The sequence below is a fragment of the Paramacrobiotus metropolitanus genome, unplaced genomic scaffold (genome assembly GCF_019649055.1).
Source record: "Paramacrobiotus metropolitanus isolate TYO unplaced genomic scaffold, Prichtersi_v1.0 Parri_scaffold0000105, whole genome shotgun sequence".
NCBI lineage: Eukaryota > Metazoa > Tardigrada > Eutardigrada > Parachela > Macrobiotidae > Paramacrobiotus > Paramacrobiotus metropolitanus.
In genome coordinates this window covers 48,512-73,949 of record NW_026570325.1, presented here as the reverse complement: position 1 = coordinate 73,949, position 25,438 = coordinate 48,512, and the positions used below count along the sequence as shown (strand labels likewise).

The window sequence follows — 25,438 nt, the reverse complement described above, 5'->3', positions numbered from 1 at the left end:
ACGTTTGGTTTGTACTTAAATTACACCCAACACGAAAAACGTCCTATTGTACTAGGTCAACGACATCCAAGATCTGTGGGCTAAGACCCGGAGCCTGGAGCTGGAGGTAACCACTCAACCGACAGTGGATTTTTGCATTTTGTAATTTCCGACTTTTGCAACACGATCTATACCGCACAACAGAAGCAGGACGCGAATACCGGTCCATTCGCCGGGATACGACAGGGTCTGTCCCCAAGTGCGCATGCCCGGCTATGATCTTTCTTTGCGCCTTTTGACTGATAGTTGTCAGTTGTCGTTTATCGCTGTTACAGAGCGCCAAGCTCACCGGCCAATTCCGTCGAACGAAAACACAGGAAGCGAATAGTCATTTCCATCCGAGTTATCCTTTGGCCAATCTAGCAAACCATATCTAATGGAAGAATCGGCAGAGTTGCGTATGAAGTGCACTAATTTACAGACCTCGGTTGGGTTGTGCTGTATTTTATGATTACTCTCTGCTCACACACCGGCATACAGTAAATTCGCACGGCACTTTGCAGAAGAATTTTCGATTTTCAAAATAATTTCAAAAACCCAGAAACTCGGGTAGAGCAGTCACTACAGCTTCTCCATTACCCCTAACGTTCTTGGAAATGATCATTTGCAAACGTATGTCGTTTACTTGACAAATCGTCTTCAGAGGAAACAGGCGGAACACTTGGGATTGCGTGTAGTACTGGTAGTATTCTTCATCGTTGCGCCTTTTGTCAATCAACGCCACTGTTCGAGTAAATTAGACAAATATTTGCGCTTATTGCCTTGACAACATATTAACCCGGCAACGTCTGCTAGGTGGAAAAACCACCAGTAAAGTTCGCCAATTTTTACAACGCCAGAACTATTGTCATTGCCTGGGTTACATATGCATTAGATAGAACAAAGATAACTCTCTGCACACTGAATTTTGTTTTTAATCAAACACACCATAAAAAACCTACATCGCTTAAAAACACTGAAAAAATAACGTAAAGTTCTACGAAGTGTATCTCCTTCGAGTGCAACAGGTTTGCCGCAGATACCGCACACGTCGGTACAACACCATTTAGTCTTGGAACTCGTAATACATAAATCTCATAATTATTGTTCACCTGCGCAACGCGTACTCGCTTAATATGCAAATCCCAAGCGAGGTTTCCAGTTCAAGTATAAGCATTTTTCGCAGTGTACTGTGGCAGAGAGCAGGAAACTTAATTTTTTGGTACCACGTCGATATAGATATGGCCCACAATATTCACGCTCGCATTCTCTCGAAATTTATTTCCCTGTAGCACCGTTTGTGCAGAAACGTCTCGTTCGTGTGGGGAGCCGGGTATTTTCTTTCTTGCTGTTCTTAACAAGAAACTCATCGTCATTATGTGACCGCGAGCTCTTTTTGACAGTCTGAAACAAGACCAGGAGACTATGAGTTAATTACACCACAGATAACCTACAAAGTGCAGAGCCGTGTTATCTGAACGGCACTGTTTAGTTTTCTTTGAGTGTGGCAAACGGTTGCACACAATTTTCTTATCGCTATCTGAAGAGCGGCAGTTATTGCTTAATTTGCTTTCAAGCTTTCAGTGCATACCGCTTATTGTGCGCGGTTCAGTAAAATTAGAAGCACACATTTTGTTTTTATACAGGACCACATTAAATTTCATGTGTTAAATTCCTAACTGACAATAAAATGGAAGGCATGTTTTCCAGCGATACCGGTACAATCGAAGAAACGGGTAGCAATGTGCAATATCGCTACTCTAACACAGATTTTATTGGAAGGGGTACATTTGGTGTTATTTACAAGGCCAAGGTTGCGAAGCGTGGTGATTACACGGGAGGTGACTTTGTGGCCGTCAAAGTCATCCACATTGGGGCTATTTTCGAAGATGCTACTGACCACAAAATCTGGAGGAGTGCCGTCAGGAGATTGCGGAAACTTCTGGAATTGACGCACGAGCATCTTGTGGTTTATCATAAAGTTACCATCATTAAAGCTTCTGCTGGACTCACCGTTGAACTGGCAATGGATTACCATAACGGTGACATGAAAGCTAACAACATCCATCTTTAACTTCATGTTGTTTAACATACGCATGGCGTTCTAGGTGATCTTGCGTCCTTTTTGAAGGAAGCTAGAAAAGACGAAAAGCTACTGAGCAGCAGTGAAACAGTATTCCATTTCATAAAGGACATCGTGCGAGGATTACAATTTTTGCATCAGAATAGCATTATTCATGGAGATTTGAAGCCGGAAAATATATTGCTCAGCAATTTACAGTGTCGTCGCCAGAAGCTCCTCATCGGTGATCTGGATGATCTGATCCAAATGCGCAGCAGCGCCACTTGTTCCGAAGATATTTTGCAGTTGCGCGGCACGATGCACTATATGTCACCCGAAATGATAAAGAAATTCTCTCAAATTTCTAAAGAGGCACCAGGACGGAAAACTGATATTTGGAGTTTGGGTTGTGTAATTCTGGAAATGGCCGAGACTTTGCACAGTATACCGATAAAACAGCTCATAAAGGAAAAAATTATTGTGGACGTTGGAAGTGATCTTCCCCATCACCAGTATGCCACCCTGATTATCGACGGTTACGTGCCACATGTAAGAGACAATATTGAAAGAAATTTAGCCGATCTCATTGGAAAATGCTTAGCACCGGTTGCTGCGAACAGAATATCCGCAGATTCTCTGCTGCAGGAGTCAACGCTTACAAAAAAAGAAGTTCTGGTATTCATTCCCTGTGGCAGATATCATATCAGCAAAGTATTGATATTCGATCCACAGACTAAATCTTTAAATACTCAGAAAGTCCTTAATGCACCTGCTTTATCAGGTTCGCTTTCCGCTCATTATTTGCAGTTAACGGGAACCGAAAAGGAAATAATTTTCAGAGAATGCATTAATAACACTGAGGACGCAAACACAAAACTTCACTTTTGGAATATCGCTCAGGGAACATGGCGTACTTTAGTGCCTTCCTCGAGGATGCGATACAAATTCCCAATTGCGGTCAATCGCAAATTGTATTTTTGGGACGATGCAAAATTTCTTAAGAGGATGGACGTTTCTACGGGCAGTATTGTAAACCTCAAGAATCCCCCATCATTAACTGAGTACGCATAAAAGTTCGTTGTAAAGTTTTACGTTAGAAGTGCAGTTAATTTTAATGTGGCTTTTTTCGGTTGCAGCATCTGCTTCTCTGTTGAGGCAGTCGTAGCATATGGTGAACAAATATTTTGTGCCACATTGAGCCACCTGTACCGATTCGATTCGGTGACCAACGACTGGGAATCCTTACCCGCTTTGCCGCAATGCCGATGGGAATTTGCAATGGCAGTCGTGAACGGGTATTTGTACATTCTGGGCGGGAAAGTTCTCCAGGACGCTGCGCTAATTCCAACGGCTGATTGCATTCGTTTTAACTTGGCAACTGCTAACTGGGAGAAGTTTGAACAATTTCGGCAACCGAGATCCCAGCATGCTGCTTGCGTTATCAAGGATAAAATGTATATCTGTGGCGGCAGACATACTGCAGGGGAGTGTGCAATCACAATAGAGTTTTGCGATACGAAATGCGAAACAGGATGGGTGTTGGTTAGTCTGCGGGAAAACGAGAGTCAGGTTTTTCTGGACTGGACAGCTGCTTTTAAAGATGCTGAGATTGTAATTACTGCAGTCTCACTGAATCTGGATTTCGACCTCATGTGATACACACTAGCTGGCTGAATCGCGCTTTCTATGTTGGTTGTAAGTTAAGTAGAAACCAAGCGTATGGAAGAACCTTAGGATTTGACCCTTTTAAGAAATCCTTCCAGATAATATGATGAATGTAACCTTTTTTTGAAAAGTTTGTTAGTTCACTTATACTTTAATTGCAACAGGTTATGCTGCCCTACCTACTACATTTTGCCAGTTTTCGAATCCTAGTTTAGGAGTCCCGGATGGTCTGATGAGTGGTAAAGAGCAAAAGAGCACTTGATGCTCAGATTTCCTGAAGTGCTTCCCTCTTAGTGTCAGTTTTGTCTCTTGTTGTTTTGCCTTCGTGAACTTTTACAATACTTCCGCTTGACATGCTGATGCGTGGCATCGTCTTGCATTCGTACTTTAAGAATTTAATTACTGTTAATAAACCCATTTATTGTTGATCTGGGACATGCTCTGTACATGACCAATAATCAAACAGCATCACAAGGTTAACTGTGTTTTATATTTACTTGAATGATACTCGGGTTGTATGCGCTCAGATCCGATGCGGCATGTGTAGAGGACCCTTTTTTGTCGTTCGTGAAACGTGATGCCGACATTGCTAGAAACGGTCAGTTCTGCCTGAGAATGTGACCTTCTGATACGGATTATCCCTACTAATTGCAGATTATTCTTATACAAACAGATAAACACAGTAAAATCTATACTTATCTTTTTCTGTAAGCCGCTAGCGTATCTGTAGTGTGGTTGCATCACAAAGTTTAATCATTTTTAAAAGAAGATTGGTGAAAACCTTAATCCGCTCTGGCGTGTTAATAATGCAGAAGGAGCATAAAAATCAGATTAAATTTCACCATGAAGTGTAGGCTAAATGCTGCTAAAAATTAATAATAAAATAATACAGGCGAGTGACTCTGCGGGGTCAGCCAAGCGAGAACAATAGTGGACAGTCCTTCTAAAACCGTTAAAACTTTTAATAAGCATCACATACAAGTACATACTGAGTACTAAAACGAAATTCATATAACAGTATCCTCGTACTGATTTTAGATCCGGTTTTTCCTGTCTCCTGAATCATCGTGGCAGGGCAAGACTAAACAAAAGCAGGTCAAAACGGCAGAATGGGGCTAGTTCTGATACCAAGTCAAACAGTACTCGTAGTCAAGCAGAAAAGCACACAACCTCACTCAGTGTCAGCCATTGGGCATTCCCGATAAATTTACGGTGAATTAGGCTGAGAAACTATTCTGTCAGATATCATATTATACAAAACTCGAAAGTTATCTGCGGTGCACTGTCCTTTGGTACGAGTGCTCTTGCGACCCATTACAATATTTCCAGAATCGTTATCATAATTTTTTCCTGCATTCACTCGAATTAAAGTTATTAAAGACATTACTAAAGTTATTATTTGCCTCGAATACGTGAGTCGGGACCGAATGCCGTGATTACAGAATAACTCGTATGGTAATATTAGTAACTAGTAAGTACTTTTCTTTAAGAGTTCCAACTCACACAGTTGTATTTATGTTTATCCGTGTTCATTTCAGTAGGCTCCATCATCCGGTTCGTAACCGATCAGGTCTTGTTGGCGACAAAATGATTTCCGGCCGATTCTTTCGCGAGCTGCATTCGGGATCACGCGAGGTCAACTACGGGAACACGGTGCTTGTGCAGCGCGACAGCGGCCAATGGTGGCTGGGATACGTTCAGGATATTGACGGCGACAGCTTTTTCGTTGACTTCGATGCCAGGGCAATCTCAGCACAATGGATTCCCTCAAAACATATATGGCCCCACCACTTTTTCCACGGTTTGAAACCATATCTAAATACATCCGTGCAGGTGGCAGTGCGGGACAGCGATGACGAACCGATGGTCTTCCGACCGGGTACCGTCATCCATAGTCTAGGCGAGATGTTTCTCGTTGTGCAGCTGGATGATCCGCGTTCGGCGGGCTTGCGTATGGTCGACAAAACTCAGCTTGCCGACCATTTGCCGACGCCTGCAATTGAACCAAGTTTCTTCGGAAAACTAAATGGATTCGTCTACCGGAAGCATGTTGTCAGTTTTAGCCAAGCACATTTATTGTATAGTGCAAATTTCATGCCAAAATTTCTGGCGAACACGTGCCGGATAGCGTTTAGCAGTGCTGGCCATCCTTGTGGAAACTGCACACAGTTCACAAGACATGCTAATATGATGTGTTTCCTGTTTCTCTGTGCCGGAGCGCACCAGCACCACCAAGATGCCATGTTTACTTTTGATGTCGGTTGTCGGATGTTTGTGCGGCTGGGCGTAGAAGCGGTTACTTTTGTTTGTGCCGAAGTGCACGATTATCCAGCTGGGCGTAGTTTTTTATGGAATGCAGATTCTTTAAAGGAAGCGTGCCAGTGCTGTATTACTGAGCAAACGGCGAGACAATCACCCAGAGATGTTATTAGCGACTGTGAAATTTATACTTTCCGGCTGGGTGAGTGATATGAATATTATGAACTATGTACAGCCGTACATGTATGTACTACTTAACTTTGAGACCACATACGAGCTTAGGACAAAAATTAATGGTCGCATACCCAAAATATCCACATTCAGTACGAATGCAGCGCAGTGCACTGTACGACTAAGTTAAAAATATCCGGTTCGTACAAGTGCACCGCACCGCTTGCGTACAGAATGCTGGGTATGGGGCTATGCGACCATTTCGTCCTACATTGTAGCTTATGCTTATGCCGGATACTTATCATAATTATCATACACAGAAGTATAATGAACTATGATATTTTATGTTTTTACATACTCTTTTGCTGTTGATTATCGAAACTGCGTATAGGGTTAAGTGTCTGTATATTTTCCTTGACATTTTCCAGTTAAATTGACTACACTCACTTTCAGACGCCGATGAGACGCCCATCAGTCACCTACTTCGTCCGATCGTGGCTTCTGTTCTGCACTCTTTGGACATCACTACGCAGATACAAACAAGCCGGTAGGATAATCTTTCATGATGATGTTTCTAATCTGAGAAACTACATGCTGAATAGAACTTCGAGGTCAACCAGTAATATTCGCCTGGAAAAATTCTTATTATGCCGCAGTAGTTTTTCCGGAATTAAATAGCGTTTACCTTACATACTGCGTTAGGGTATGGTAATCATTATAATTTACCAGGGTGTGCAAGCTTTGGTGGCTGCTATTGGGGGACAAAGTTAGCAGCCGGCATATTGTCATCGACATCCGTCCGCTGTACGTCAAGGAACCCAGAAATATTGACTTCCCCATAGAGAGGAACAACTTTCAATACAGATTTGTAACGATGCTAGACCGTAGTATTACCCAAAACACGCGTACTGTGGCGTTGATTGACCAAGGGCGCAATGATGAAGAATACACGCAGTCGGTAGTATTCAGACTGTGCCCACTGAGGACCGTATTGAAAGCGAAGGGCCTGCGTCTGCAAACTATCATCGCCAAGAACGCCTGGGATAAAGGAGATGATCTACCCGAGTTCTTGGGTCTGAGCCAGAATAACGGTCAAGGGAGATTTGCATACACTGGGTGGTGCACGATAATGCCCGTGTGTGAGCAGCTGCTGATGATAAATTACAGATACACCGCGTCTGATCCAACGACCCTCCACAGACTGGTGGACTTCGTATTGCCCTCTGTCAGTTCGCCTCCACGACGAGGAGTACGGGATTGGCCGATGATAGATCGTCCTCGGCTGGAAGTGGTTGTCCCGGTACTATGTTTTCGTTCGAGCGAAGCGGTTGCTGAGCATGTTCGTCATTTTGTAGCTGCAGTAAACGACAACTGTCCGATCATTTGTCAACAGACGTATGATAAGGTCACGGCTAAACACGCCGGCTGGGTGCAGAAGTTGGCTTATCCTGACGAGTGGGCCGGAATTCGAGTGCTCCTCAAAATGTGGGTATCATGATATGCACACTTGATTCTATCGTATAAAAAGGTTAAAAACTGGACCTTACGAAATGTAATATTGGTTATAGGCTGAATAGTCACCGTCCGGATGGTAATCCACAGAACTGGGATGCCGCTGATCTAAGAGAATTGGACACCTCCATGCTGAGACAGCTGACTGTGCACATACTCGACGGATGTTACAAAGAATGAGGCTGGATGTCAAACTGCACACCCAAATAGTTGATTATCTGGTCCGTGCTTGGTTTCTGACTTTGACGACTAAAATTGTGGTACCCACGACAGAAAATCTGGATAACTGATAATTAGTACTGTGGATGGTTTATTTAGGGTGCCAGCTTTAAATCTTCAAGATTCTTTTACTGCCAGCTTACATTTTTAAAGGTTTTTACTCCTGTTCTGTTGCAAGGGTAACAATTTTTTGTTGGACACACATATGTATCGGTATCGTTATGTAGCTCAGCGGACGAATTGTTAATATTACCGTGTTGCAAAAAATGCTCGATCTACTCCGAAATCATCAATGTTCTTTGACCAAAAGACCGCACAATTGAAAAATGCGGCATGTCAACAGCGAACGATTCACGTAATATCTTTAATAAAGAGGTTGCATGAATCGTTCGAACGAATCGAGATTACACGGGTCGTAGGAAATAGCCACCATAGAAACATAGTTAAGTACAGTAGTTAAACTCTAAATGTACCGTTATGACAACGGGTGCGCAACTCCAACTGCGATTAAAACTGCAGTAAAATCGACGAGTTTAAATTGTTGGATGGAGGTTATGTCTTGGGTGCTCCTGAATTAGGAGTGTTTATGCCGTCACTGCCTTTTTTAACGGCGGTGCCGTTGGCCTATGTGACGATAAGTTGAACCGCGTTTGTTATGCTGATATCGCTACTCAATGTGCGTGGCTTAATCCAGCCGCTGCACGAGGCGGTATGGCTTAAGTGAAACAAAAGAACGAAAGGTCACCGATATGTGTTAGTATTTTACTGTGGAAAACCACTCGGGTAGTAGGACGCATGAAGTACGGATTCGCAAGTGCAGTTCAGACGCTCGCTCGCTCGCTCGTTCAGAAAATTAATTATCAAATAGATAATGTTACAACGGCTTTACTTCACGATCTTCGTCGGTACAACCAGACATTACAGCTCTAAATTTGTATCAAAAGGTAAACTAAAACAACCATTACCATATATAAAATGTTATCCTGCGGTTTACACGTGGCAAAGTGCCCATAGCTGCCGCGGCACTGTCACCAACAGTAGCAATGGTGCAGCGATATATTTCTCCCGGCAGCGAACCAGAGCGCGTTTCTCCCGGCTTCTCAAAGCCAAAAGCTGGAAAAGTTCTTATTTAGACGCGCTCAGCAGTCAGCACTCAGGTTTTATGGCAGCAGGATAAACGAATACGGCGACTATAAGAAACTGTCGAAAATGGAAAAAGTGCCGGTTATTAGGAGCAGTAGGCAGAGAAGTGAGTGTAAGTGATGAGTAAAGTAACTTATTCAGATACCCATGTACGAAGAGCACATTTTAAAAGAATACTACAATATATTTAAATGCCATCGCAATAATACAAAGTACTGTATATTGTCTCTAAGGGAAACATCCCAACTTTTGCAGGTTTTGAGCAGCGCTCCGCCTACGATCCTTCTTTTACAAATCCACCGCTGGAATGTCATCGCCTTGAGAAACCATATTACTGTTTTCTGCAATGGTCTCCATTTTGTCCACATGCTGGTTCGGTTGTGATGCACTTTCTTCCTTGATCATATCGACATCCCCTTCATGCGCCTGTATATCCGAACGTATGATATCGCGCTGTTCGGTCTGCGTAGTAGACGTCTTAGTTTGCCTCTCAAAAGTTCCTTTGATACAAAACACTGGTGGTCGCTGGTCATCCTTGTCCAGCAAGTTAAGTTCTACCGTTGCCATTGGCCGGTTTTACTATCGTACTAGTAGACCCCGCGCAAATTGCGCGGAATAAATAAGAGAAGAATTATTTAGTGCAAAAAATAATAGTTATCTTATAAATCTAAGTCTTATAGACTTAGATTTATAAGTCTTATCAGGAAATCATAGAATTGCAATTAAGTTGAATTAACTGTTATCACTGCCGTTCATTGCCATGGGGGTTTTTTCAATTTTTAAAATTTATTCATTTTAATTAGTGTAAACATGTAAAAGCATACCGATATGTGCATTGGCTGTTGCCTATTAAAACATCATTGACATTCATTGGCAAAGACTTCGGCTATAGACTATGCGTAGTCAACAATAGCCGTTTTAAGAACTGATGATAGTATGCTGCCACCACTGGTTCTTTTTTCAAACCGTCGACTGCTAGGACAACCTTAGACATGACTATATGAATTTTTTCAAGTTTTCTTCCCGGAACGGGACCGGCTTCAGTTCGGTTCCAGAACAAATCCTTCGCACCATAATGGTAAATCACAGTCATTCAAAGTTTTAGCCCAATTGTAAAATAGTAGGTGTTTAATTTAAGTAAAACTTATGTTCCCCGCTCATTTTAACCATCGCGCTTTTTTAAAATTTCAGTTTACCGTTAGCTTTGCAGTCCGGACACACTGGTTGTCATTGAATCCAAAACTCCTGTTTTACAATCACAGTATGCATCAATCAGTTAATTCCCTGTTGCTTTTTGTTCTCAGTTCAGCTGATGGTAAATTACTTTGCAAAAAAAATAAATAGTCATTTCCAAATATTGTTATGATAAGGCAGGTTCGCCCCGCCTTCTGGTCCGCGACTATTGGTAACTTACTTTTTTCGAAAAACAAACAGCCATTTCAAACTACTGTAATATTTTGTTCATCGCTTATTATGCCGGAAATGTGAAGCCGCTTGCCTCGCTTGCTGCTCCGCGAGCTCCGCTCGCGCCGCAGCTCGGCGTCGCCTGCGGCTCCGCCTTCTATGAAAAAGCGACGAAATTATTTCGAGTTTCCCAGAATCTCTCGCTCTCAATAATGAAGCCTCACGAACGATCGCTAAGCAATCACCGAAATAAGAAAACTTATCGTTTGCTATTACCCTGCAGTAGCTGTTACACATCTACTAAGCTCATGTCGACATGGCCGATATGCAGCAGCCAGCTTGCTAATTGCTATCCTTTAAATCAGCCCAAACTTGCAATACCGCCTTTGTCGGACATCATTTTCTACGGAAAGCAGTACTCGCAACTTGCGAGCTGCAAGTCGTACATACCGTAGTTAATTTTTCCTTCAATGACAAATCACTACCAATGGCAACCGCCCGTGGAAAAGTTGCAGCTATAAACTGGTCGAACCACTGCGAACGACAGCTCCTTGAGAACAGATTTGAGCAGTTCCATACTCGAAGACTCCAGAAAATTTTATTTTTTTAAGCGATTTTTTGATTAAAAATTCATAATTTCATTCAAGACTAAGGAACAGTACGTGCTCCTAATTCAAGAACTTTCCCCCAGTCCATCAGCAAAGTTGGCCAAAACGCGTTTTAGCTGTCCAGGCAGTGGTGGGGTGGACAGTTTGGCAGTGGTGGATTCAAAACTTTTCCTATTGGCTTTCTATGTTAAAGTTTTTTGAAGTTTTTTTTCAAACGTTTGTTTTTCTATAAAAACTGACTTGCGATGGCAAATCTACACACAAAGGGCTATCGAATGATATGTTGACATGGAAATTTGATTCAGTGGATCGGGCTGGCGAACTCGACAGAGTGGGAATTTCGCTAAGGCTTACGCGATTATTATATAGTGATGATTGTTCCATGTCCATCTTTTGAACAGTACGTCCACTGGCCAGTGTCCAGCCGCCGCAAATGTACATCTTGTCATCCAATGTGATGGCACAGTGTGAGTGCCTGGGTAAGACAAGATCCGCTATATATTCCCACGTTCGAGTGTCCATGTTCAAACCCATGCACCGGCGGACGGCATGCGTGCATATTGCATCTACAGAGCACAGGGAAGAACACGAGCGGCAACCCAACACACAAATGCGCATTCCGAGGACCAGCAGAGAAAACGAGCGCCAGCGAAAGGGTAATGTTGGAAGCGAATCCCATTTACGGGTTACGGTGTCGAAACAAGCGACGAATGTCACGTCCCCGGGATTGGAAGTGTCAGGACTTCCGTGCAGTGGAAAATAGGTCCCAAAGTACACTAATAAGTTGTTGTTGTATTGCACTCCATTATGCATGGATCCGGGCCTAAAAGCGTGAAGTACTTTTTAGTGCGCACCTGCTCAAGTTCTGCCTTATATTGTATGCAAATACAAACACCCAGCCGGCAAATAGCTTTTTGATCACACATTTACAGAGTAAATTCACATACATTCATGCACAGGCACCAAGCATCACTATTTCAGTTCCATTTTAATGTTTCAGTTTCTTCTCTGACACGAACTGTGTTATGATTGCTAAAAACTTCGCCCATACTTGTACCAATAATTCGCATCAGTTACGCAGATCAAATGATTGTTACAAATAATTATTGTTTTATCGCTTGTACAAAAGTTGATTTCAGGGAAACAACACACGCAAAATTCCATGTTTCTGACATCTGGATTACGAAGATATGTTGTGCAAGTACAGGGGTGCCGCGCTAAGTTTGGGTAGTGGCTTAAATCCAATTAAAAATATATCTATACTTCGATTTATTTTTCGTTTTGCACTTTTCCTGTACAACTTTTTCATTGCGGATCAGGATATTGAGTAGGGTAAAATTTAAAATGTTAAAAGTGGCAATAAGTTGCCAACCGGCTAAAACCGGGATGGGGTGGTGGTCACTTTTAGAGGGCTTATAACTCACCTTCCAGAAAATCATCCAAGTGATATTTTTCCATGGACATTTTCATTAACCTGCTGAGTGGCTTAAGAGGTATGTGGGTCAGTAAGAACTTTTGCGGGATTGGTGCTCGAGGTGACCCCAGAAAACGTTGCTTCTCCCATAGACTTGTATGTTAAAAGGGCTTCCGGAAGAATGCGGTTGCCTAGCGCGCAGAGCCAAGTGACTTCGAGATAATGTTTTTGATGAATGAGACATGCATTAAGGTAGAATGATTTTGTGGTTTTTCTGATATCTGTTAGGCAGGCGGTAAGATAGAGCAGGCGGAAAAATCGAAGAAAAGGCCGACAAAGCAAGGGCCAAAAAAGTTTTCGTTGGTGCTAAAATATTTTAAACGGAATGCCGCGGGCTTTCTTGTCTGAAAATGACAGTCCAGTCCAGTTGTTCCTTAATGCTTAGCGAGCGAGATTTACTTATCATGAGCACGTCTGACCTTTAGCGATTGCCGTGCGAGCTCGCCAAGGGCACCATCCTCCATTTTGTCAGTGCCTCCAGTAATACTGCAAAGGTCGCGTAGTCTTCATTTAAATAGAGCGGTGTCAGACGTATTTAGCAAGAATTTTGAATGGCAGACAGCCCAACATAATCAGTTTTTGGATTTAGCAGTAGTGCAATTTCTTAAAAAAATCTAAATGGGTGGTAGGAAAGAATGATTCATGGGTCGAACCGCATTTTTAACCTGGTCTGCTTAATATAAGTCGTGCTTAAATGCAAGCCACGCCCTCGATGTCGTGACCCGTAGTGAAAAAGATGCTTCAGTCATACGGTGACTATAAAAAAATCGAATAACTAGTAAGTAAATTCTTGGTTGGTGGCCTTTAGCGATTTTTAAGAAAAACTGCCCAAACTTGGCGCGGCACCCCTGTACCTGGAATGCGAATCATCAAAGTACCTAAATTCCGAGATTGCTGTCACAAAATTTCTGGGCCGAAATTATGATCAGACAGCAGACTAACTTGGTTTTGTATAAGACGTACCATATTGGTTTAGTAGCGTCACAGAGCGATGGAATCTCTGCAAAGGAGGAGATGGAGCCAACAGTCAAATCCACTGCATCGAACGAGAATCGGGGTGAATAACCAATTTTATCGATCACCACCGGACATCTCAGCCGAATATATTTACTGTAACTGTGGCGTGATATCGATCTCCACGCTCCTTTGGGCACATCCCATGCAATCGTCTCACGATCTAGTAAGCGGTCATGCTCCGTCCGGCATTGGCAAATAATGAAATTGTTGTAAACGGCAAACTCCGTGGAGAAAAATCGTCTACATAAACCGGCCGGCATATCGTAATGTTGTACGGTGCATTTGAAAGTGTCGAAAATTTTAACCGTGAGAGCTGAGCTCCAACGCTGGCTCCCGTCAGCGCATAATAGCATTACCGCCTCGCCTGACCTGGGAAGTTGTAAATGCTGTTTTTTTAACAGAATCCACAACCTTTCTGCCGTAATACGTGCTTTAGGATCTCGACATAAGCACTGCCGAATGGCTTGGTAGAACACGTCTGGGAGGATTTCGGGAGCATACGGCACATAGCCGTTGGTTATCAAAATAAAAAACTCATTATCCGATATCTTTCCCTTCCTAAATTTTCCCGACTGTGGATCCAGGAGACACGAATGCCATGCCGTTCGCCCAATCACGCTGCCGGCAAGCTCAAGCAAAATACACCCTAGACTCCATATATCCGTTTTACGTCCCGGAAATTCATCTGTGTCTACGCCCACAAATTTCTTCAACATCTCCGGTGACATGTAGTGCTTTGTGCCACGAATCTGGGTTATGTCGCGCGACGATGTTATAGACCGCTGCAGTTGCACAAAGTCATCCAAATCGCCAATGACCAGTCTCCAGCGATCAGCGTCAACTGGCAGCAGAAAGATGTTTCCGGGCTTTAAATCTCCATGAACAATATAATTATCATGTAAAAAATCCAATCCGTTAGCTATATCAATCGAATACTGAAGTGCCAACGGCTCGTCCAGTGGTCGGTGATCGTTCTGCAGTTTTCTGAGGTGTTTTTCCAAGTCGCCTCCTGAAGCAGATATGCTTAGGATAATTTTCGCTTGTACAGCGGGCTTAAATTTTCTTCCATTAATTCTCGTTAATGTTAGTGGTTGATTTAGGTATTCACAGTTTAGCAAGAAGTGGAATTTTCGCCTTGCAGTCACCGGGAATTGAGACATACTGTACATGCATATGACGTACGTACTGTGTGAGCTAAAGATGGTGTGAATACCGGTAAGTATTCACAATAGCTTGCGAGTTGCGATAATTACGAGTTACGGCTTTCGAACACAGACTGTTTGAAAAAAAAGCCATGCTTTGAGTTTTAAAATTTTATGGCTTGATCGTTTGGCGGCCCAACGAAAACCACTCTTATTCGAGCTTACTGAACGATCAAAGCAGTGCAAGGACAAAAACGCTACGAGACTGTGCCGAAATAAAAGCAATGGGGGCTTACCTGAACAATATTCCATGGCCAGCTCGATCATACCCGCTTTTCCAACTTTATTCAAGGACACTTTATGGTAAACAACCAAGTTTGTATGTTGTAGTTTGACTAACACCTGCAACCTTGTCCTAAGCTTACTAAATTTTTCTGAGCCCTTGGACAGTACTGCATCTTTTTTATCAAGATGAATAACTTTGACGGCAATTACATTTCTCGGATCACTGTCCAATGGAGCTTTGCACAAGATGCCGAAAGTGCCTCTTGCAATATAGTTTCTATTAATGTCGTAAGAATAAGAATTGTGAAAATTTCCGTTGCGGAAAACAAATAGATTTTCAACTTTTGCACTCATTGTCACTGGAAAAGAAAAAATGTAGCAGAACTGCTCTTGACGTACAAAGACGGGAAACCAAGTTGAAAAATTGACTTTTGGGCGCTACATAATTTTTAAAACTTACTGATTTTTGCACGCTTCTTTTGTACCTAGTTTTGTCTCAGTCGCCCACAATTCAATCAAAGAAATCTTGCATTTATGTAATAACGCCTGCGGTAATATCTGGTTCGCGTTAGGTTCAACTGCATTAAGCCCAAAAGTGTAAATGCGTTTTAAGTTGCCGGCAACAAAAATGGGTTTAATACTTGTCACAGCGCAATGCAGTGCAGACAAAAGCTGCATATACCTACGTAGCTGAGCTGTGTTGTTTTCATTATTGCATGTACATGTACGGTACATACGTATAAAAACTTTATACACTTTGCGACTGCCATGCATTTTGAACTAGGCTAACGTAGCGTTACTGTAGCGCATACATATATTACACCCGTCTGCAGTGCGTATGTAGTTAACGCTAACGTCCCACCAAAGATATGAAAAACATTCGAATCACAAACTTAATAATGCTGCAAAAAATTTCAGTGAGTCTAATAGTCAAATTTGTACGATGTTAAATTGACCATGCCCATCCTACCTGGTAATTTTAGAATTTATGATGAACCGTGAACACGCTGCACTAGTCTACCAACAATCCCAAAAACGCGGACAAATTAGATTAAGTATGTGATAATTAATAATGATATTGTGGCGGCAGTATGCGTATGTGGCGGTATTTCCAATTCCCATTAGGACCCATAAGGCCACGCAGTAGTGAATCTGGTGATTCATTTCATAAAGAATTTTTTGTAAATTTGGACGGCTAGCTGTCCTAAGTGACCTTCTACAGAATGTCTAGAATCCCGTCTTGTAACGCTTGCTTCCGCTTCCGCTTCCGCTTCCTCAAACCTTGGCGCCAGTCTCGCTACGTTCTTGTTAGCCTTTGTGATAAAACATGCCTTGAACTTCCGTTGTCAAGCATGAGTGCTGATGGTGAACCAGCGTCATTCCAAACACAGCCACCTAAGCCATTGCGTTGAGAAGTAGTAACAGCGCCCTAGACCGTACCATCTTTCTTCCCATCAACTACATGATCGTGGTAAAGACTGTTCCCCACTCCACTAGAACACCTGTCAGATAGATTGTTGTTATAATATATATACGACTAATACGAGTATGTACAATGTACATCAGGTAATCAAGTAATCTATTTGTAATTTGTAAACAAAACCCTTAAGAGCCGGCTTCGTATTGCAACCGTCTTTACTCCATAATATAATATATCTTTACTCCATTATATAACCGTATTAAAAGCAAAAATAGGCATATATCCTGTGTCAGCGTCCATATCTGTGGTGGTGACCTTGCACCACTTGTCCGTGTCCTTGTCGTACATCTCCACATCTGTTGCCGTTTTTCCTGTAACGAGGTTATCGTCTGTCGCAGTCCATCCACCAAAAACAAAGATCTTCCCATTGCACATTATCGCGCAATGTGAATGTCTTGGTTGCAGTAGAGGGGCCGTCTTCTCCAGTTTCATATTGTCAACATTTAGACGTGCACATAAGCTTTCAGCGTGACCACAGTTATCCACGACACAAGGAAATGAGCAGTAGCGGCCACCCACAATATAAATATGCTTTTGCAGCAGAACTAGAGCGAATGAGCGTAACCCAAAACTATGCGATTGAAATTCATAGGATAAAACGCAAGGCACATTTGTATCAATCACGAATTTCACACAAAAGGGGTCTCTCTCTCCATGATCCATAAGGGAATTTCCAAAATAAAATATCTTGTTCTTGTAGCTAATCCCGCTGTGTATGGAAGGTATCCTACGAAACAAAATAGCATGTTATATGTATGCGTGAGAACTGTAAGAGGCACAGCACGCCTGTGCTGCTTCACAACGGAATTATTAAACCGTGAAACTTGATTTGTGTAATCGTTTCCGACCTGGATATTTCTCTTCCTCTAAAAATCCTCAGATATTTTTAGCCTATGTAATCTTTCTTTCAAGTTCCTACTACTGTATCTGTACTTGCGCTCAATTTAACAGCATTGTACAGTTTTTTGAAATTTTTTTACTAACCATCGTTCTGACTGCGAAATTCGCAAATAGTTCTGTGAATCTGCAGATGTTATTAATGAATTCTTCAGAACACTATTCGTGGAGCCCAGACCGCCCTCAATGAACCAGTAACTTGTACAAGGGTGTTGTCCGTGAAGGTAATAATTTGAGTCCCACACACATTATCCTCCATTTAACTCAACGGGACACTTGAAACGAATATCTTGTTTCGCGAAACCATGGACGGTCTGAGTTCCCTTTGCAACGTCCCAGGCAACAGTGTTAAATCGCAGCCGGTTTTCGTTTTGGTACTGGCAAATCACTGAACCGTTCCAGGCCACAAATTCTAGTGAAAATGTTTTGTTTGCCAGCTTCAGCGGCATCTCCAGCTTCGTGACTGAATAGTCTACAGGATTGAAAACCTTGAGGCAGATCAGCGAAGCACCTTTGCTGATCGTTTTGTTTGCACAAAACAATATAATTGATTCCACAGGGAATTTCCCGTCTTTCTGGTGCAACTGTTTTAACAACTGATCAGCTGAAATATTCGGTGTAGCGCGTTCCGCGACGACCGGAGCTTGTGCATTCAAGTAGACAACTTGACCTATCGGTGCAGTGTCAGCCGACCCCGGTGATCCTGCTGTTTCGCTTGAGACTTCTCGTTTTTCTTCGGAACTTGGACCATCATGCGTAGTACTGTTAGTGGTGGTGTAAAGAGTATCGGAACTTTCAGGGCCCCCCAATAAATTTATTATTTCAGGCTGCTGTTCAAAATCGTTCGCTGTAATGGCTGGGTTTTCGCTTTTCTTGGGCAAACGCCGCGCAAGTTCTTCAGCATCAGTTCTATCTTGGGCGTCTCTGCATAGGCAGAGCTGAATGCAGCCAGCCAGATTCAGTGGTGTGGAGGGAGGCACATAGGGAATGTACCCTTTGGTAATTAATTCCATAAATCTGTTATCATTGATCGTGCTACAATCAACAGTTTCTCCCATCTTTCGTGATAGGTATCTTTCGTGTTGCCCGGTTACAAAAAAGCCGAGTTCCAGCATAATACATCCTACACTCCAGACATCGCTTTTACGTCCGGCCGGTCGGTTTACACCCCTGGCCCTGGCCAGCCTCTTTATCGTTTCGGGTGACATGAAACGTGTTGTCCCGCGATGATGCGTAATGTCGCGAGCCTGTGTCACGGATCGCTGAATTTGAACGAGGTCATCCAGGTCACCAATCACCACTGTCCAAGAAATATCGTCGCCTGTTTTCATGAAAAGATTTCCTGGCTTCAAATCCCCGTGAAAAATTCTGTTGCAATGCAAATAGCTTAAACCGCTGGCAATTTCGGACGCATAACGCAGTGCTGAGGGCTCTTCCAGCAAGCTTCCTTCATCCTGCAGTCTGCTCAAATGTTCACTCAGATCACCGCCTGAAACAGCAATAATTAATAACGTACCTTTTTCAGAGGCTTTATAACGTACCACCGTAATAGTCCATGACAATTTCAACCAGAGGTCCGCCTTCCGTTTTCGTAATTTTGATTTCGTGGTATGTTGCCACATGGGCGTTTTTCAGGCCAAGCAGTGTTGTAAATCTTCTACGCATTTTCATGAAGTGCTCTGAGTCGGTTTGCAGCTGCACTCTGTCATCCATATGAACAGATTTAACCGCAATGTCAACACACGGGGACGACGCATTTTGTGTGCAAAGTGTAGCGCGTCCTTTATGGACTATGCCAAAAGCCCCTCGCGCGATGTAATCATGGATTCCGTACACGCAATTGACAACACTGTTATTGCTAAAGCATATTGTGTCGGTTTCAATGGCCGGTAGGTCCATTTCCTACCACACTTTAAATGTCTAAGTAAGTAAGTAATTCGGTGTGCGGAATGCACCGATTCTTAAAGCATGCCACTCTGAGGGGTTAACTGTTATAAAATAAGTGGATGTGCCTGTACATAGCACGGAGACGGTGAATTACTGTATTTTATAGCGTTGCTGACACCTCCGGGGCAAACGTTGGGCCCGAACGTATGGGCTTAGTACCGTAACTGATCACTTTTACAATCGTTCACTGCAGCATTACGGAAGCAACCTTAATTGCAGCCAGCGGGTTGTGCAGCTTACATCTCGTACATTCTGCGATACGTTTACAGATACTCCACCCGTACAAAACGTGTGATTTACGAGTATCTACTTCTAGTTTTTACCATAAACTACAATACGTAAGTACTTTACTGGCACTTTGCAGTTACAACGTACGACTGCAGCCGGTATTTACACGCCAATCACTTACTTTTACGACACAAAATTAAAAAAGGCCGACTGCGCAAGGCTCTGTTCTTACTTCTTATTCATTTTAAATTGTTTATTATACGAAACTTTTATTTTTTATTATACATATGCATAATACAGTGTGCACCCTGTTTGACAGTAATAATTATGGTGAGAGTAGATTTTGACATTTGACAGCGTAAGCGGGCTAGAATCGCATACGGTCAGCGCCCGTCGTAGTCGCCGGATCTAAAACGAACGGGTTTTTTAATTTCACAGACTTGCACGATATGCCTTTGTATTTCGCCCGTACAATTAAGAAACGCTCCATTACGCGATTTTTTTTACTAACTCACCTGCTGCGGCTTTTGAAAGTACAGTAGTTAAGTAGTAAAACCGAAAGCGACAGTTGCTGCTGTGTTTCTGGTTTTTGTACTTTTATACTAGTTTGTGTGAAATATTGTTTGTAAAATTCGTTTAATGTTAAGTATAACGGCTGTTCTCATACTTTTCTGTTTTGGCAACCGCAGCCTAAGCACTGTATCGCCCCACTGCCAGCCTGCCCAGCGCAAAAACCGATTTGCTGCTGCCCAAACTAACTTTTAGCAAGATTCCAACGATGATAACAACACTTCGCTTCAGACCAGCCTGTTGCATAGGAATTTTATCGCGTTGCCGGCATCTACAGTAAACTGCTCTAATGTTTTGGAATAAAGTATTTCTTCCACTTATTTTTAGCTCCATTTTAAATCGAGGCACTTTCGATGAAACTTAACATTGTGGTCAAGAGGAATTTGCTAGTGATGATGAGATAAAGATATAGTGCCTATAAACCCGTTAACAAAATGAGACGACACGAAAGCCTAGCCCCATATGCTGTTAATATGCGCGAATTTAAACATTATGGCTATTAAAAAATATAAAAATTCGCCTGCGGAGGTTTACTCTTATATAAGCATAAATTTTTAAACAATAAAAATTAATAGCACCCAAAATCGTTAGTGTCTCTTAAAACGTTCGTTAAGTCACTTAAGTGTACCTAAAACAGCCGCTGCAACCTTGAGATTGTCTTAAAAAGCCATAGGCGGTGGTTCTCACTTGTGTGACTTCGCGGATCTTCCGGCCGACGAAGCGAATCAGCTTGAAAAAAGCCGTTTCGAAGGTCCCGAGCGTCTGGACTGCCAGGAGGTAAAGCAGATATCCAAAATTTTTGACGAAAGCGTATTGTGCTTCCATTTCCCGCGCTCATTTCTTAAGCCAAATCCCACTTTTTTTTCGAGCTGACATGCACATGCGACACGGCCCAGTATCCCAGCATGTTGCATCCCATACAACCGCTTTGCCATCGCGTACAGGGATCCAGGTCATGCCGTCTGCCCGCTTGTTATCGCGTGCACACAATCCGGAATAAAATTTATTTTGGAACCTTTAAAGCAGTTGAGTTGGCGTAATCTAGCGGGTGAACAATTGAGGATTTTGTTGTACGAATGGAAATAATGCTTTCCGATTAAATGGTATCATGGTAAGTTTGACCCTTGACCTTTCTGGATAAATCAGATTTTCCACGTTTCTGGAGCGTAATTGCGATGCATGGCAATGCATTTTAGGGATTCAACAAGCGTATACTTATTAGCACAATGCCAAAAAGTACACTTTCAAGCAGATTTTCACCACACTTGATGCTGGTACGAGAAGATTAAAAGCACTTAAAGTCTATTGATTTCTGTTCGAACAATAAGCTTTTAAAACACCGTATTTTATTAGCGATTGACCCAGCGGTACTATTTTTTTGTAAGAATTTTAGATAGATTCTTATTTAATTTGGGAAGGTTTTGGTTGATTCGACAAGATTAAAGGACGAGCGGTTGCATAACTCTTATTCGATCTTTTCCATGCTAAAAAGTAAGACGTATCTGTACATATGTATCGACAGTATCGCTGCTCTCTGTAAAGAAATACCAGGTGTACCGATTAAAAAACAATAAAACCACTCAGTGCCATGCACTCTACAATAGTGCAGAGTGTAAACTACTACTGTAGCGGATACGCATAATTATACAAGTTCATAACGATACGGCAAGGAATTTCGTTTCGGGGTAGGCGTGTAATTCTCGAAGGGACGCTGACTGATAAAATACGTTATCCACTAATCAAGCGTATGTGTGACAGAGAAGCCGGTGATAAGTATCATGATCCTGGTGCAGAAGTCCAACACCGCCAGGACAAACAGGATGATGATGACCGGCGCCACAATCGCGGACTGCTTAAGCCAGCTCCCGATCGTTTTCACTCCCGGGATGACGACCAATGCAGTCAACTTGATGACCACAGTGGCAACAACGGACGGACGGATCGGCCGGGCGCTGTTCAGTGCCCAGGATTCGGTGCAGTAAGCGTGGGCGATTTTTGTCAGAGACCGGTGGGGTCAGTCGCTCTTCGGTAATTGGCTGTAGCGCTTCCGATGTGCCATGAAAGCCACTATCTGGTCCGGTAGATCCGTTCCGTGTGATCGTAGAGCGTGCGGCTTCTCGAAGAGCAATGCGTCGTTCCAGCAGCGACTTTTGCTCATTACGCAACCGTAGATTTATGCTGAAAACATATTGTGGAATTATTTTCGTGGCTCCAAAAAGCATTACTGTGGCATTCTTAGTTTAAGTGTAAATGGCATTACTTGTACAAGTTTGAAATAAAAGTTTTATTTTGGCAATATCAAGAAGTATCTATACACAAGTTTCACAAACAAATAACCGTAAACAAAAAGAATCAAAAACCCTAAACGAAGACCCGTAAACAAAAACTTCTTACGCCATCGAAATCAACCTGGATGTCAAACTGTGTCGATCACGAGCTTTTTGCTTCCAACCGAATAGCGAGCGATACCGTTATTACTGCTGGTATAATTTCTTGCGGTTACTTTAGCGAAACGAGCGGAAAAACCACAAACAGATGCAATGACCTCAAAGCACCGTATAACTAGCACTTAAGCAAAGGAAAAATGTCGATGACCTTACCAGCTCAGGATCAATATCGCCAGTGCCAAACAGAACTTCAGCAATGCACACTTATCCAGGGCCATTTCGAGTATTCTGCTCGCGAAGACTATAACAATAAGGACTGACAGCCCGAAAGAATTCAGGATAAGTTTCGAAAGTTCCTACCTTGTTAAAATCACGGGCGGCAATAACTAATGGAACAATAGCTCTGAATAGGTTAATAATGAGAATGCGGGAAGTATCGAAGCCGTTAGTCTTACAACAAATCCACGGGTTCGATATAGCGTACCAGCCGTACCTGATTTTGCGCTTGCCTATCGCTTATATTAATTCCCGTCATGGATCGATATGAAGAAAAGTGCGTAGCTGTGAACTGGTATCGCCTGAACGCAGCGGAAATAGCAGTTTGCGACAAAACTATTGCACTTAGCGTAAATTTACTGTAATCCGAAACCCCTACCGGACCACGCTTTATTGCGTTTCTCGCATAATAGCTGTATACACAATGGAAGATTAAATTTCCTCGATGTACGGCGTATCGCGGTTAGGATTACCAGGATGATGAGGGCCGCAAACTACGGCATGCTACGTCACACACAACCAGCCGAACGATGCGCTTCTCATGTTCAGTAAAGTATCCATACTGAGATTCAGGGCTGACGGTCGCTGTACGAATGATTGCTGGGTCAGTTCTTCCGGAGCGCAGCTAGGGTTCTGAATTCAGGACAATGCAGTGATTGATTTCTATCCGTTACGGAAGTATCGCAATGATCTCACCGCAGTCAGTGATGGCAACACTGGCTACCGTAACATAGCGGGGCTGTACAGCATACACGACTACAGATCTGTACACGGTAACCTTGCTCACAAAACGGCACAAATCGATAATGGTACCCAAAAATCTAAAAGCCAACTTTCAAAGAAGAAATGATACCGCAGTGATAAATAATGCTGCTGTAACGAACATTGCTGAATGAATTTTGTTTCTTCAGCGAAGTTAGGCCTCTGATGAGGCATTTTTTATGGAACAGAAAGGTCACAGTGGGTGATACTCCATAGTTCTGATGGGTGATACTTGGTGAGTTCGCTTTTCAAATCATTCAGTACGCCTGCAAAGCACCAAAGCCACTACCAGCACAACTACGTACCACAACCACTTCCAGAACCAGTACTATTAAGTTCTAGAATTTCCCTTTGAATACTTGTACATTGCCCATTGTTCAAGGCAGCGGTGCAATGCCCATCAAAGGCAAAGCAACTGTCGGTTTAGGGAGTTGTCCAACTTGCTTATGCGTATGGTAGCAACATCCTTCTGCAATTGTCGACCTGGTGTCGACCAGTTGGTGGTGACCGACGCCCACACATCACGATTTACCCTCGTTGTGCGTGCTGTAGCCGCCAGAGCAACGATGATGTTTTGTCGTACAATTAGGCAGTGGCGGTTAATTTAATTTAGGCACTCTTACAGTCTTACCTTACCTCAAGTTCTCAGGCCGCATCCTACTTGTGCCTCTCGGTCGGCCACTGCCAGCGGAAGCAGGTACTTATGTACGGTGATTTTTCTACCATTTGAAGGACGCTCGATCCATAAAAAAGTATTTATAATAAAATTGTTTATAATAAAAGTGTCCAGATGCCGGTTGGTGATTAAAATTTTCAAATGTTATTATCTCAACTAGTAGACCCCGCGCAAATTGCGCGGTACTTAAACCGTTATCCCCCGTGAAAATGTATAAGTTTTTTTGTAACAATTTTTGAACAGCAGCTATACCTTTTTGTGCCACAAAAGTTAGTGTAGAACTTACAATTACCAACTTAATTTGGAACTCGTTTTTAGAAGTTTTATTGAAAGTTCCCCAGTAACACTTGTAGGTAACAGTGCAGCACATTTCGGAGACTAAAGATACAGAAAACGTACTCAAAAAGTGCATAAAAATAAAACATCGCGTGCACTTTAGGTATTCACGTAAGGTATCAAAAATATGCTAGGGGGTATCATAAATGCAAAACGCTAAATCGGACGTATTCCGCCGGTGGTAAAATAGCCAATAAAACATCATTGCGCCAATGTTAACACTGATTTCGTTGGAAACGCTTAATCTTTGCGTGGAGTCGACTCCTTCCCATGATTACGCAGGTAGTACAGCTTACGGCTGAAAGCGCGGATCAGCTCTGCTTCCTGGATCTTCAACTGTTTCCCGGCCGTAGCTGGATGATATCCATTGATGTAAGCTACGATCAAAAATTTTCTCTGGTGATAATGTCATAACTGGTTTTTGAAATTTTAATTAATACCCATCAATTCGCCCATCAGATCTGTCCCGAGCGCAGATTTCAAGCCATAATGGTCTCCTCGAAAGATCCGGGTTGCCGTTTCTGTATTGCGGAAAAACATCACCGCAAGGTTGACACCGTCCATGAGGGCGTTCTTTGGCTTTAAGTGGGCCTCGAAATTGATGAACTGCCCCTTCGGCAAATACACTCCGGATCCCGGATAGAGCTCCACCTTCTCTTTGGTTTTCAATCTCAGCTGCTGTCGACAGGTCTCGGCCAATTCTCTTTGCTCTTCCATGATTGCATCTAAGTGAAACATAAAAAAAACTTCACGGGAAAAGGTCGACCTCATCCAATAAGTTATTTATTAAAAATTATCGAAAAAAGACCAAGCTTATCTGTGCAGCATCTGTATGAAAAAAGCTGAAACAGGATATACCGCACCTTTATGTTTCGCATTCCCAGCACTTTTTTTGCCTAT

At 42.7% G+C, this 25,438-nt stretch overlaps 1 protein-coding gene across 1 annotated transcript; it reads right to left on the bottom strand.

Moving 5' to 3' along the window:
- Nucleotides 1-16,678: 16,678 nt before the first annotated feature.
- Nucleotides 16,679-19,331, bottom strand: LOC129597491 (mitogen-activated protein kinase kinase kinase 19-like). The gene is made up of 3 exons (XM_055495063.1): nucleotides 18,898-19,331; nucleotides 17,444-18,845; nucleotides 16,679-17,186 (listed from the first exon to the last, which is right to left on the bottom strand). The coding sequence occupies exons 1-2, from the start codon at nucleotides 19,253-19,255 to the stop codon at nucleotides 17,605-17,607; spliced, it is 1,599 nt and encodes a 532-aa protein (XP_055351038.1). The 5' UTR covers nucleotides 19,256-19,331; the 3' UTR covers nucleotides 16,679-17,186; nucleotides 17,444-17,604.
- Nucleotides 19,332-25,438: the final 6,107 nt, after the last annotated feature.

What these genes read in the sequence shown, in the direction of transcription:
- LOC129597491 (XM_055495063.1), bottom strand. Translation starts at nt 19,255, where the DNA reads ATGGACCTACCGGCCATTGAAACCGACACAATATGCTTTAGCAATAAC. An exon ending in TGTCATGGACTATTACGGTG is followed by an intron (nt 18,846 to 18,897) that starts GTACGTTATAAA and finishes TTGCTGTTTCAG; the next exon opens with GCGGTGATCTGAGTGAACAT.